Genomic DNA, 15,664 nt, shown 5'->3' on the forward strand with positions numbered 1-15,664 from the left:
CCAAGGCCATTTGAGGGTAAGGCCCTGGAGAGACTTTTCCTTTTTACCAAGCGCACAGGTACGGAACAAGCCTTCCAAGTGTTACTGTGTCCGTGGGTAAGTTTTTCCCTAATCCATCCTTTCATTGAAGGTGAAAGGGCCTACTCTTCTGTCCTTTAAACCCGAGTCCTGTCTACTAGGACCATGGAGTACTTCCAGAATGGTCTCTTTTCTTCTAGCTCCAAGAGTGTCTCCCTTACAGCCCTGACAGATATGTACCTTCCCAAACGTATGGTTTTCATAACAGATTCACTTCTAAGTGTTAATCCTTAGAGAGGTTTGAGGTTATAGCCTAACATATTGCTAGTTCTTATCAAATGTTTTATGGAGAGGTCTTATTATTATTATTGTTGTTGTTATTTATTAATTTTTTTTTGAGACAGAGTCTTGCTCTTTTGACCAGGCTGGAGTACAGTGGCACGATCTCAGCTCACTGCAGCCTCTGCCTGCTGGGTTCAAGTGATTCTCCTGCCTCAGCCTGCCGAGTAGCTGGGATTATAGGCACCTGCCACCACGCCCAGCTAATTTTTGTATTTTTAGTAGAGACAGGGTTTCACCATGTGGCCAGGCTGGTCTCGAACTCCTGACCTCAAGTGATCTGCCTGACTCGGCCTCCCAAAGTGCTGGGATTACAGGCATGAGCCACCAGGCCCAGCCAATGATTTTAAAAACTCCTCTATTTTAGAAATTGTTAACTTTAATTAATAAGACAACAACAACAAAAAGATGTATTTTCAGACATTCTGCAGTTTAATCCTATTGAACAGGAAAAGCATGCCTTCTCCATTTACTGATTTCATTTGTCTTTTGAATTACAAACCAATGCATGCTCATTGTAATAATCCACACAATACATAATTACAAAAAGTAAAATTAATAAACCTTTCCCTCCCCTTCTCCCAAATAGGTCACTGTTAACAATCTGACAGATATCCTTCCATACTTTTCTTACATAAATACATCTGAACATACAACATTGAAAATGTAATCAAGGATTTAAAATGAAAATTTAAATTAAAAAATGGAATTGCATAATAAATATTATTCTAGAATTTGTTTTGCCTCTTAGTAGCAGTATGCTATATTCTGTAAAGATCCCTTTTGCGACTACAGCATCAAAGGAAGAATCTCATTAACTTGCTGGACAAATGACAGGTAAGTTAACAAAGCATGAGACTAACCTCCAATGACCAGGCATTTGACATTCATTGCAGGACATTTCTCCCTGGGGTCTTTTATGAAAGATGTGACATGACTGAATGTGCCTCCCTCTGATGTAACATGAACTGTTATTTATTACATTATATTTTATCATCAAAATATTTATTTTAAGCCAGGCACGGTGGCTCACGCCTGTAATCCCAACACTTTGGGAGGCCAAGGCGGGTGGATCACCTGAGCTCAGGAGTTCAAGACCAGCCTGGGCAACATGGCAAGACCGTGTCTCTATAAAAAGTACAAAAATTGGCCAAGTGTGGTGGTGTACACCTGTAATCCCAGCTATTTGGGTGGCGGAGGCATGAGAATTGCTTGAACCCGGGAGGCAGAGGTTGCAGTGAACCGAGATTGTGCCACTGCACTCCAGCCTGGGAGACAGAGTAAGACCCTGTCTCAAAAAAAAAAAAAAAATTTAATTGTGGTTATACATTTCTCCAAGAGTTTTCAATTATAAAATCTCTCAGAGTAGGTCATTTTACTTTTATAGATTTTTGCCTATTTTCAATAAAACGTTCATTTCCCAAATAGCACATTCATATAAAATTTTTCATCTCCAGAGCTTTAACAAGGCCTATCACATGGAGAGAGCTCAAAAATATTGTTGAATGCAAGGACAAAATAGTAAAATGGAAATTTTGAAAGAAAACTTTGTTGTTAATAGCATCTTAGCTAGGCTGGGTGCAGTGGCTCATGTCTGTAATCCCAGCACTTTGGGAGGCTAATGTAGGAGGACTGCTTGAGGCCAGGAGTTCAAGACCAGCCTAGGCAACATAGTGAGACCCCATTTCTATAAATACAAAAATGTTTTAAATTAGCCAGGTGTGGTGGTGTGCGTCTGTCGTCCAGCTAGCTACTTGGGAGGCTGAGGTGGGAGGATCGCTTGAGCCCAGGAGCTGGAGGCTGCTGCGAGCCATGATTGCACCACTGCACTCCAGTCTGAGCAACCGAGCAAGACTGTCTCAGAAAAACAAAACAAAACAAAACAAAACATCTCAGCTATAGACAGAAGGCTTTATCTATTTCCTAGTGATGTTCATAGTTTGGTGAACCAAATAATACCCATCAGAGAATTACACTATTTACCAAGTAGCTGTCTTTCTTTAAAAAATAATGTTGACTGATTTTTTTCAGATTTAAAATACCTATTCTTTATAGAAAAACATGACTGCGAAAGTAAGAAAGGAGGGGGGAGAGGTGGGGCGGGGAGGAAGAAAGGAAGGAAATGAAAAAAGGGGAGATCCAGCCAAGCTGCTTTATTATAATAGAGGTTTTACTGCAACATAATTTGAGGCAGCATTCTTTAATAGCTAAATCGTAAATTAAAACACCACTAATCTCTGATGTTGGCAAGGTTTGCTTAAGCTGATACATATATTTTCAGCTGCAGTTTGTATCTTTGCATCATTAGAGCTCCTGCCAAGAGTAGCCTTTTGAAATTAAGTGCAATTTTAAGAGTGTCTTCAGCCTGACCAGAGATAAAATGTTACATACTCAGACAGCAGTATTTCATCTGTTCCCACCTCCCCACCCCTCTAGAGTAACACCAAAAGCTAAACTCACCAAAAGACAGCTGTAAAACCTCTGATATGACACAGAGAGGGTTCAGTTTCAAAGCCATAAACGGAAATGAGCAGAGTTGGTTTTCCCAGACAGGGTACATTTTCTCATCACTTCTCTTGTCTTGTGGACTCTTAGTTGCCCAAAAAAGCCATTACTTCCAATCATTATTTCTAGCCCTATCTTATTCCTGAAACTTTGAGCTTATAAAACCTATGATCTATTTAAACTTCTACTTGGATATTTAAAAGATATCTCAAATTTAATGTGGCCAACAGGGAGCTCAAAATTTCTCCCCAAATATGTCCCCTTTTCCCTCCTGGTTTCCTGTATCTCAGCAAACAGTTTCGCCATCCACGCAATGGCTTAAGCCAAAAATCCAGGTGCTATTCTTGATTCTTTTTTCTTTCAGCCCGTACCTATAATGTAGCAAAATGTTTTATTGGTTCTACTTCCAAAATGAATCCTAAATGCACCCACTGCTCTCCAGCCCTAGTCCCACTGACCTTCCCCAAACCATCTCTTGCTTGGACTAACCACTCACTTTGTGACTGTTGTGCCTACTCTACTGCCCTCTATAACCAAGCCATGCTGCAGCAGTGGGGTGATCTTTTAAAATCACAAATCAGATTGCATCTCTCCCCAGCTTCAACGTCCTTTCCTAGTGCACCTATATTTAAAAAGATTACCATCAAACTTAGTTTAAAATCCAATCCCCTTATCTTTGCTTGAAAGGCCTCATAAAAGCTGCCCCAGCCCACTGTTCTGATTCATCCTGTGCCACTGCCAACCTCAGCCACTCCACTAGGATAGCACAGGACCTCCATGCACTAGTACCGCCTGCCTGGAACGCCCTTACCCCTGGCTTCGGCTTACTATTTACGTATCAGTTTTTAAAGTGTCATCTCAGGCCCGGCGCAGTAGCTCTAACCCTGTAATCTCAGCACTTTGGGAGGCTGAGGTGGGTGGATCACTCGAGGTCAGGAGTTCGAGACCAGCCTGGCCAACAGAGTGAAACCCCGTCTCTACTAAAAATAGAAAAATTAGCCAGGTGCGGTAGTGGGCAGCTATAGCACCAGCTACTTGGGAGGCTGAGGGAGGAGAAGCGCTTGAACCCAGGAGGTGGAGGTTTCAGTGAGCCAAGATCACGCCACTGTTCTCCAGCCTGGGTGACAGAGCGAGACTTCATCTCAAAAAACAATAAAATATAATATAATGAAATAAAATAAAATAAAATGAAATAAAATAAAATAAAATGTCATCTCAGAAAAGCTTCCCTAAAATAGTCAACCACCATACCTAGTAAAATAATATATGCATTTACCCTTTGACCCAGCAATACACTCATCGGAATCTATCCCAAAGAAACACTTGCAAAAATATGAGAGGCAAGCAGACATTATGTGACTCCTGACTGGAGTATACAAGACCACCAGTGAAATATTCCTGAAATACAAACAAACCCACACACACATGCACCCCTGAATTTAATCAATCTTCTCTTGATCTCACAATCCACAGGATGCACAGGAACATGCAATCAACAAAACCTAAAATATAAACATAGGGCATCAGCCAAGATGCATCATCCATTTTCTACAGCAAAGTGATTTCTAAGAGGAAAAACAAAACACATGGAAGAGGAAATTAAAATTTTTAGTTGAAAATTTTTAGGTATGAGCCCAGCACTCTGAATAACTGTTTCAAAAGAATACACATCAGCCGGGCACAGTGGCTCACACCTATGATCCCAGCACTTTGAGAGGCCGAGGCAGGAGGGTCGCTTGAGGCCAGGAGTTTGAGACCAGCCTGGGCAAAACAGTGAGACCTTCTCTCTACAAAAAATAGCCAGGCATAGTGGCGTGCACCTCTAGTCCCAGCTACTCAGGAGGCTGAGGCAGGAGGACTGCTGGAGCCCAAGAGTTGGAGGCTGCAGTAAGCTACGATCACAGCACTGCACTCCAACCTGGGTGACAGGGCGAGTCCTTGTCATAAAACAAAATAAAAAATAAAAATAAAAATAAATAAATAAATAAATAAAATAAAATATGAAATAAAGTAAATAAAATAAGAGTAGATATCTTTTAGGAATATATGCTGAAATAATTCTGGGTAAATGATATAATTTTGGTGGTTTGCTTTAAAATAATCTGGGCGAAGAGCAGAGAAAATGGGTAAAGGTATAATTGAAACAACTCTGGGTCATGAGTTGATCATTTTTGAAGGTGAGTGATAGGTGGATGGGAGTTCATTAGACCAATCTCTCTACTTCCGTATATGTCTGAAATAAAGGTTTATGTAAAAGCCAACCAATTACTCACCACCACACTATTTTATTTCTCAGCATATTCATGTCACTACATGGTTTTTAATGACTCATTTTGTGTCGACTGTCCATCCTCCCACTAAAATACTAGCTTTATAAGAGCAAGAGCTTGGTCTTCTTGACTGCTATTATCCCCAAGGCCTAGAACAATTCCAGGTTCTTGATGAATATCGATCACGAAATGAATACATCAATAAAATTCCTGGGACCTCTAGAGTTTTACAAGGTTTTAACTCCACGATGGCCAACAAAGCACCACGATTCTTTGTCAGCAGGGGCTTACCTTCACTTCGATGAAGTCAGGATTCCCCAGGGACACGAGCTGCGCGTAGGCCTGGAGCTCGTCCACGTTCCATGCTTTCACGAGCGTCAGTCTGTAGACAGTTCGTTGTTGCTAAAACAAAGGAAAAGCCAACTTCGTTGTTATCTTGGTGGATGTCACCTCTTAACCTAGAGGGTTTCTCAAGCTCTTTCAACCCAGAGAACCCAGGGCAGGCAAAACTCATCATGAACTTTTGTAAACTGAAGCTATATTTTGAGGAAAGATGAAACAAAAATAAACACTATGATTCTAACATGCCTTATGGAAGGCACATGAGATACTGAGATATTTCTTTTCTCTGCCCCACAACATTTAACACTATGCCAGGCACCCAAAGGTTTCTTGACACAGACACACTGAATTACATTTAGTAAGGAATGATAAACTGACCAAACAGTGTTAGGCTATAAAAAATTAATTCAAATACCCTCTAGGCTTTCAGGTAATAATCACCGAAGCTGTTAGTGACAAGAATTGTTAGTAAGTCCTGTCTTCTTTCCTACTCCCTCATTATTTAATGATCTCTTGGCATTTCTTGCTGGCAGAAAAGGCACATGGATGGATTGTCAATGTTGCTATTTGTGTGCCATATAACCACAAGAGGAACTGGCTTTCTTTCTTTTCTTCTTTATTTTTTTAGAGACAGGGTCTCGACCTGTTGTCCAGGCTGGAGTGCAGTGGTACAATCATAACTCACCACAGTCTCAATCTCCTGGACTCAAGTGATCCTCCTGCCTCAGCTTCCCAAGTAGCTGGGACTACAGGCACACGTCATCATGCCTGGCTAAGTTCAAAAATTTTTTTAGAGATGGGGTCCTTGCTATGTTATCCAGGCTGGTCTCGAACTCTCGGCCTTAAGTGACCCTCATGCCTGAGGCTTCCAAAGGGCTGGGATTATAGGCACACACCACTGAGCCAAGCTAGATTTCTGAAAATGTAATTAGACAGTAGGCATTAAAGCCTTTAAAAAGCTTACACTCTGACTTTGTAGCTCCCTTTTAGAACCCAAAACAAATGATTAAAAATTTAAAAAATCTCAGGACAACATTATTAATAATGGCTTAAGGTTGGGCGTGGTGGCTCACGCCTGTAATCTCAGCACTTTGGGAGGCCAAGGCGGGGGGATCACCTGAGGTAAGGAGTTTGAGATCAGCCTGGCCAACATGGTGACACCCCATCTCTACTAAAAATACAAAAATGAGCCAGGCGTGGCGGCGTGCACCTGTAATCCCAGCTACTCAGGAGGCTGAGGCAGGAGAATCGTTTGAACCTGGGAGGTGGAGGTTGCAGTGAGCTGAGATCACGGCACTGCATTGAGACAGAGCAAGACTCTGTCTCAAAATAAATAAATAAATAAATAAATAAATAAATAAATAAATAAAAATAAGAAGAAGAATGGCTTAAAATCTAAAGTGAGACCCACCCCTTGAGTAGGTATAGGACCTGTGACTTGCCTATAACCAACAGACTATGGCAAAGGTGATGGGATGTATGTGGTTCCATGTACATGACTACATGCATCTGTAGCAAATGCCCAGGTAACACTCAGGCTGCCAGCCCTCAAACCACACCTTAAGTAGCAATGCTCAAAATACTCAAGAAAAAAAATACAAAGTAAAGTAAAAGGGATGCACAAAATGATACCAATCTTATTACTTTAGTCTATGTTTGATAACTTCCAACATTAATAAAAAAGAAGAAACACTGGACATCTTCATTGAAGAAAACTAAGATATCGTTAATAAGGAATATTAGGCAGCCACACCAGAAATTAATGTTTTCCAAGCATATTTACTCATGTGTACTCAAAAGTTCCTTCTAAAATGCAGTATATCATGCAAGGAAAGACAGAAATCTTCCAGATTCCCTTTACATGCTTATAATTCAGAAATCTACCAGATTCCCTTTACATACTCATAATTCTTCCAACGCCAAAAGCTAACAAAAATAGTAGAAAACTGCAGACCAATCTCACTCATACTTATATATGTAAAAATCTTATAGAAATTTTAGCAAGTAAAATTCAGCATTTTGTTAAAAATTCCGGGAATGCAAAAACAATTCAGTATTAGGCTATACAGTAATACAATTCATTATACTAGTAATTCAACACAGAAAAACCACACGATCATCTTCATAGATACCCAAAGGTATTTGATATAGTTTAAAAGCCATCCCTGCTTTTAAAACAAAACAGAATGAGCAAATCAAACGCCATTTGGTAAATTCAGTTAATTAAACACATCCTTAATATTAAAAAAAAAAATTCACAACATTCTCCAGTCAATAGTCAACACTATTCTTACTGGCTAAAAAAATAGAGGGGCCAGATGCGGTGGCTCACGCCTGTAATCCCAGCACTTTGGGAGGCCGAGGTGGGTGGCTCACTTGAGGTCAGGAGTTCAAGGCCAGCCTGGCCAACGTGGTGAAACCCCGTCTCCACTAAAAAATACAAAAATTAGCCGAGTATGGTGGCAGGCGCCTGTAATCCCAGCTACTTGGGAGGCTGAGGCAAGAGAATTGCTTCAACCCGGGAGGCAGAGGTTGCAATGAGCCAAGATTGTGCCACTGCACTCCAGCCTGGGCAACAGAGTGAGACTCTGTCTCAAATAAATAAATAAATAAATAAATAAATAAATAAATAAATGCATTTCTATTTAGTTGGACTAATAGAAGAATTTCTATTCTTTCTTAAAAAATACTTTTCTACAAGTTATAATCAAAGCAACAAGGCCAGGATAAGAATTACTGGAGAATATACAAAAAATAATTAATTGTAAATAATATGACTGGCTCCTTGGAAACCTAAGAGAATCAACTAAAAATGAGATTAGGCCAGTTACCAAAAAATAAAAAATAAAAACCAACAGCTTTCCAAGGATACAGTAGTGAGTTAAATGTGGACACTGGAGCCAGAATTAATCCTGACCCATGTACTAGGTATCATTACCTCTCTGTTCTTAGTTTCTACCTGAATGTAGCATTTAGCACGTGGAATCTACAACCAAGCTTGGCAGCAGTGTATCATACCAAGTATTAGCTACTATATGCCAGCACTCAGCAATTACAAAATTCAAGAGAAAGCATATTCTACCTATAATTATGCAATGCCTAGTGATTCAGTTGGGTGCACTGGCTCATGCTTGTAATCCCAGCACATTGGAAGGCCAAGGTGGGAGGATTACTTGAGGCCAGGAATTCGAGACCAGCCTGGGCAACATAAAGAGACCCCATCACTACAAAATATACAATAGCCGGGCATGGCTGAAGCAGGAGGATTGCCTGAGCTTGGGAGGTGGAGGCTGCAGTGAGCCATGATCGCACCAACGCACCCCAGCCTGGGTGACAGAGCAAGACTCTGTCTCAAAAAAAAAAAAAAAAAAAAAAAATTTATATATATATATATTCCTAATGATTAAATTATGAACTAGCATGCAGGGCAGTGAGTAAAATAAACTTTTCTAAAAGACCTAAACAAAAACCTATCTACATGGAGAGCCATGATGGATTTATAAATATAATGTAATTCCAACGAGAGTTTACAATTCACCTGAACAAATAAACTGGCAACAGTAACCATAAAAATAATAGCAGGAGTTGGCAATTACTCAGCCCTTACTATGTGCCAGCTGTTGTTATAAAGTGCTTTGTAGCTTGGCAAAGATTCCAATATTTGTCTAATCTTTACAACAAATCTCACAAAATAGATTGGATTATTATCTTCACTTTACAGATATGAAGGTGAGGCTGACAGCTGTTAAGTAAATTGCCTGAAGTTACACAGCTGGAGAGCAGCAAAGCTGGGGTGTGAACCCAAGCAGTAGTGAGGTGGGAGACTGGCAGGACTTGTTTTCTGGTCACAACCCTGCTGACCAAAACAGGTCCAGACAGGATGAAGTGAAGAAACCATCAGGAACCAGCAGATGGCCACTAAGGTAAGATAGCCTTCTTGTTCATTAGCATAAGACACTCCCACCAGGGCCATGACAGTTTACAAATGCCATGCAACAACCCAGAAGTTACTGCCCCTTTGCTAGAAAGTTCTAAATAACACACCCCTTTATTTGCATTGGCCTGCCCCTTAATTTGCATGTAATTGAAGTGTATTTATATGTGCATAAATACAGTTGCCAGGAGCCCATACAATGCCCATTCTGGGTGCGCTGCCTATGAGTTAGCCCTGCTCTGCAAGGAGCTGTACCCTTCAATAAAAGATTCCCGTCTAATACCACTGGCTTGCCCTTCAATTCTTTCCTGGACAAAGCCAAAAACCCTCCCAAGCTAAGCCCTGGTTTTGGGGCTCACCTGTCATGCAACAGTAGGAACCAGTATAGGCTCTCTCTCACTTTGCTAAATCTTCTAAAACTGTGAGATGAAACACACAAAGAGAAATGTACACAAAACACGAATGTATAACTCCAGGGATTATCACAAAATGCCCATCACCCAGACACCCTTCTGCTCCTCCCAGTGAACATCCACTCCCTTCACCTGACTAATATCTAATATCCTGACTTTAACATGATAGTCTAGTTTTTGCCTGTGTTTGGAATTTATGTCAGTGGAATCATACATTATTTTGTGTCCAGCGTCTATCACTCAACACTGTGTTTATAAAATTCGCCCATGTTGCTCCATGTTTAGGTTTGTTCATTTTCATTATCTAGTATTGGGTTGCATTAATATACAACAAGTTATTCAACCATTCCCTAAACATTTGGATCATGTCCAGGTTTTAGCTATTATAAAACAATGTGGTTATCTCTTTGAACGCCAGAGTTTAGTTTTGCCTGTTTAAGGAAATTTTATAAAATGCTACTGTGACATGTATTCTTTTGTCTGGCTTCTTTCACTGAATTCGATGTTTGCGAGATTCATTCATGCTGTTGATGTAACTGGAGCTCCAGTGGCCCAGTAGAGTGCATGGTACTTATGTGTAACCATAGATACATCTTTATGGCCACATTGTATGAATATACTACTAGTGAATGATTTTAACCCCCTACTTTGGGTTTCTTAGAAAATACTGCTGCCATGAGTGCTACTGTACTCATCTCTCTCTCCCTCTCCCCCACCTCCTTGTTTTTTTTTTTGTCTGGCTTGAGATAGGGTCTCGCTCCATCACTCAGGCTGGAGTGCAGTGGCATAAGCACGGCTCACTACAGCCTCAACCTCCCAGTCTCAAGGGATCCTCCCGTCTCAGACTCTTGAGTAGCTGGGACTACAGGCACATGCTGCCCCTCCTAGCTTTTTTTTTTTTTTTTTTTTCTGTAGAGACAGGCTCATTTTGTTGCCCAGGCTGGTCTCAAACTCTTGGGCTCAAGCAATCCTCTTGCCTTGGCCTCCCAAAATGCTAGGATTACAGGCATGAACAACCGTGCCCAGCTGTACTTGTTTCTTGATGCACAAGAACACACATTTTCTAGGATCTACCTAAATATGGAAATGCTGGGTCATGGCGGATATGTATACATTCGATCTTAGCAGATATTGGCAATCTGATTGCCAAAGTCATTTTGCCACACTTTCACCCACGTTGTATCAGAGTTTTGGTTGGTTGTTATCTTCAACAACACTTAGTGTTGCTAGTTTTCACCACTTTTGCATTGTTTTGGCTTTGCATCTGCCTATGAATGTAAGCAAGCTAAGTTCATATGTTTTCTGGCTATCTGTATCTCTGTTTTTGTGAAGTACTGGTTCAAATTTCTTGAATATTTCTCTGTTGGAATATTTGTCTTTTTTCCAACTGATTTTCAATAAATTATTTGCATTTGCTGGAAAGAAAAGCTCTGTTATAAATGTATTAGAAATAATTTCATCCACTTTATGGCTTCCTTTTTTTCACAATGTCTTCTGATCAATAAGAATTCCTAACTTTCATACATTTCCACTTTCTTTCCTTATTAGCGTTGCTTTCATATTAGTGTTTCTTGTGTCTCTTTAAAGGATCATTCCATGCTATCAAGAGCATGAAGATAAGCTCTTACATTTTTTTCTAGAAGTTTTATCATATTGCCACTCACATTTGTGTCAAAAATCCACCAAAACTGACTTTTGCGTGTGGTGTTGAGAGGTTAAACTTATTTAACATGTGGATAGTCCACTGTAGTAAATATGATAGAATCATTGTCTATGCATGCGAGGGTCTGCTTCTGGTTTTTTCTATTCTGTTCCACTGATCTAATCATTTCTCTTTGTCTCAATATCACACTTTTAATTACTGTTGCTTTATACTAAGACTTGATATCCAATACAGATGGTTCTCAACCAGGAGCGATTCTGCACCGCAGGGGACAATTAGCAACATCTTGAGAAAATTTTTTGGTTTTCACAAATGGGGGCTGCTACTGACATCTAGTGGGTAAAGGCCAGGGCTGCTGCTGAATATCCTACAATGCATGGGACAGTCTCCCCAACCCTTTTCCTAAAAAGAACTATGCAGTCTAAAATGTCGATGGTGCCAACGTTGAAAAGCCCTACAGTGCCAACGTTGAAAAGCCCTACAGTGGAGCACGTTCTCTTATGTCGTCCTTCTGAAAGAGTATGTTGGCTATTCTTGGCCCTTTGCATATCCATGTACATTTTAGAATCAGCTTATTAATTTCCACAAACATAAACAACCCTTTATGATTCTGCCTGATATGGCATTGAATCTATAAGCCAGTGTTGTTCAATAGACATATAAGTTCACAGGTGAAATTATTTTTTTAAATGTATTTTAAGTTAACATATCCCCAAAATTATCAACTCAAGAAGCAATCAATATTTAAATATTGGGATACCTGACATTCTTTTTACCAGACTAAATCTTTGAATTCCATTGCTTCTAGCCTTTTGGCTAAGATCAAGTGTAGTCTTTGAATTCCAATGCACAGCATGGCTCAATTCAGGGTAGCCACGTTTCAAGTACTCAATGGCCACATGTAGCTAGTGGCTACCATAATTAAATATAATCAGTGTATGGAGAAATGATACTTTTACAACCCTGAATCTGCCAAAATAATTACCTTTATTTAGATCCTTCAAAATTTCTCTCGATAATATTTTATAGTTTTCAATACAAAGGTCAAAAACTTCTTTCCATAGATTTATTCCAAGGTAATATACTTTTGATGCTTTGTTATGGTAGTATCTTTTCTATTTTTCCTCTTTTAACTAATATTTAACTGATATTTTAATAGCTGGTATACAGAAATATAACTGATTTTTGTAAGCTGACTGTGTATCCATATAGCAGTCTTGTAAAATACATTTATTAAAGCGAATAATTACAAATTTTGGAAAGGATTGTTTATGTACACATTTATTTACTAAAAATGACATCTTCCTTTCCAATCATAACTTTTTTCCCTTTTTCTTGTCATTTAGCACTAGCCAGGACTTTGATTCCATGTTAAATGGAAGTGGTGATAAATATAGTGGGTATGCTTGTCTTATTCTGCACAGTAAGATTTTAAACATTTACTCAAGAAGTATGAGTTTTATGGGTAAATATCTTTATCAGATTAGGAAGTTTCCTTCTAATTCTAATTGGCTATAAGATTTTAATCATAAATAAATATTGATTTCTGTCAAATTCTTTTTATGCATCTATTAAGCTTATCCTACCATCTTTCTTATTATGACATCATAAATAGGTTGATTTTTACACATTAAACAAAACTTGCATTCTTAGAATAAAGCCAGTTTTTCATGGTTTTATAGACTGCTGTATTTAGTTTGTTGATCTTTTCTTTAAAATTGTTGCTTCTATGCTTATGAGTAAAAATCGCTTTTGTCTTATTCTTCTTAGAATTTGGTATAAAGATTATTCTGAACTGGCTGGACGCAGTGGCTTATGCCTGTAATCCCAGCACTTTGGGAGGCTGAGGCAGGTGGATCACCTGAGGTTGGGAGTTCGAGACCAGCCTCACCAACATGGAGAAACCCCATCTCTACTAAAAATACAAAATTAGCTGGGCGTAATGGCGCATGCCTGTAGACCCAGCTACTTGGGAGGCTGAGGCACGAGAATCACTTGAGCCCAGGGGGCAGAGGTTGCGGTGAGCTGAGATCACGCCATCGCACCCCAGCCTGGGCAACAAGAGCGAAACTCCATCTCAAAAAAAAAAAAAAAATTATTCTGAACTAATAAAATGAGATGGAAAGTGCTACTATTCCTCTCTGGAATAGTTGTGTAGGGTTGGTGTTAGTTCTCCTGATGACTGGTATCATCAGGAACTGGTATAATTCAACGATGAAATCATCTGGGCCTGGAGTTTCCTTTGTTTGAGGTTTCAAATTTAAAAAAGCAATTTATTTAACAATTATAAGTCCATGTAGATCATTTCTTCTAGTATTAATTTTCTTAAGCTTCATTTTCTAGGAATTTGTATATTTCATCTAAATTCCCAAATTAATTGGCATAAAGTAATTCAAAATATCCTCCTATCTTTTTAATGTCTATAGGATCTATAGTGATGTTTCATTTTCATTTCTAACATTACTTATTTGTATCATCTCTCATTTTATTGATTAAACTTGCCAGGTAATCATCAGTTTTGTAAGATTTTTTGAATAACCAACTTTTGCTTTTTTGTAATCCTATTTTATGGATGTTTTTTATTTCCTTAATTTCTGCTCTTTTTATTTCCTTCCAAGTACTTACTCTATGTTTAATTTACTGCTCTTTTCTTTTTTTAAAAAAAAACATTGTTGGTACCAATTAACTTCTTAATATATGCATTTAGCTTATTGATTTTTAACCTATTTCCTTTACTAAGTAGGCATTTTGTCTTCTTCAAAACTTTTTTTTTCTCCTTCACTCTTGAAAAATATTTTCACTGGGAATGGACTTCTAGATTGGCAGCTCTTGGCAAATTTCAGCCCTTTGAGGCTCCATGGTTTGTGCTCTCATTTCTGTTCTGCAATCAAGCACTGGCCTATTGTTGCTCTTTTGAAAGTAATCTCTCTTTATCTCTGCCTGCTTTTAAAAATTTCATAAAATGTTTTTATTTATCCCCTTTGGGTTTATGTTTTCCTGTATTGCCCCAAATTTCTACAGTAAATGAGTAAAACTTTTGTAATGGGGGAGAAAAAGACATGCAGAAATGTTAATCTGATAAGCAGCATAATGATAAGTTCAGAATATCCCAAGAGCATAGGGGAAGGGGGTCCTAATGTGACAAATGTCCCAAAGAGTCTAACTACAGACATCTTGGTTATCAAACAAAAGACCAGCAGTATGCAATAGAGCCTCTCACAGTTCTCCACTAAAATACTCCCAGAAAAACCATTTGCCATTTGTATGTAAGCAGACAAAATGAGTTGTTTGTCTGCAACCCATCTGTAGGTAAGGCTGATTGAACATTTGAAAACCAGTTAATGTAATCCATCACATCAACAAGATAAAGAAGGAAAATCACGTGATTATATCAATAGATGCCAAAAAGCATATGACACCATTCACCACCCACTCATAATAAAAACTCTCAGCAAACTAGGAAAATTTTCTCAACTTAATAAGGATATCTACAAAAAACCTACAGCTAACATCATACTTAATGGCAAGAACCTGGAAGCTTTCCCACTAATATCAGGAACAAAGCAAGGATGTCTTCTCTCACCACTGCTTTTCAACATGGTACTGGAAGTCCTAATCAATGCAGTAAGACAAGACAGGGGAATACAAAGAAAACAGATTTGGAAGAAAGAAATAAAACTGTCTTTGTTTAGAGATAGCATGATTATCTATGTAGAAAATCCACTAATCAATCTTAACAACTAGATGTTGTGTACCACTTGATTGATGCATTAGGAAACAGTACAGCAACAATTATTAAGTATTCTTGCCAAAAACCGAATATATCATTAATCGAGCCTTTAGTTGTAACTACCATTTTACAGGAATTACAAAGAAACACAGACTATATTAAAAGATACCAAAAGGACTCAATCAGCCAAATTCGGGATGTTGCAAATTCTAATGACAAACGACCCACCTTCTTCCACAAATAAGTAGCACACAAGAAAGGGAAACAGGATTGGAGCAATCACATTACAAGAAGTATAAACAAAGTACAGTGTGAGAATCTTGTTTGGATATTACTCTGAGAAAAAAAGTTATAAAAACACATTCTTTTGGAAACTATCAGAGAAAATGAGACACATTTGAATTTTCAGGAAATGCATTAAAATGCATTGTTAATTGTATTAGTAGTGAT

At 38.7% G+C, this 15,664-nt stretch overlaps 1 protein-coding gene across 5 annotated transcripts in view; it reads right to left on the reverse strand.

Moving 5' to 3' along the window:
• The window catches only part of TYW1 (tRNA-yW synthesizing protein 1 homolog (S. cerevisiae)), a 268,838-nt gene that overhangs the window by 50,185 nt on the left and 202,989 nt on the right, over positions 1–15,664 (reverse strand). For all 5 annotated transcript variants that reach the window (XM_054558831.2, XM_054558834.2, XM_054558833.2 and 2 more), the window contains 1 exon segment: positions 5,424–5,534. In XM_054558831.2, the coding sequence (XP_054414806.1) occupies positions 5,424–5,534 (111 nt within the window).

This window comes from Pongo abelii, chromosome 6, assembly GCF_028885655.2.
Source record: "Pongo abelii isolate AG06213 chromosome 6, NHGRI_mPonAbe1-v2.0_pri, whole genome shotgun sequence".
NCBI classification, from domain to species: domain Eukaryota; kingdom Metazoa; phylum Chordata; class Mammalia; order Primates; family Hominidae; genus Pongo; species Pongo abelii.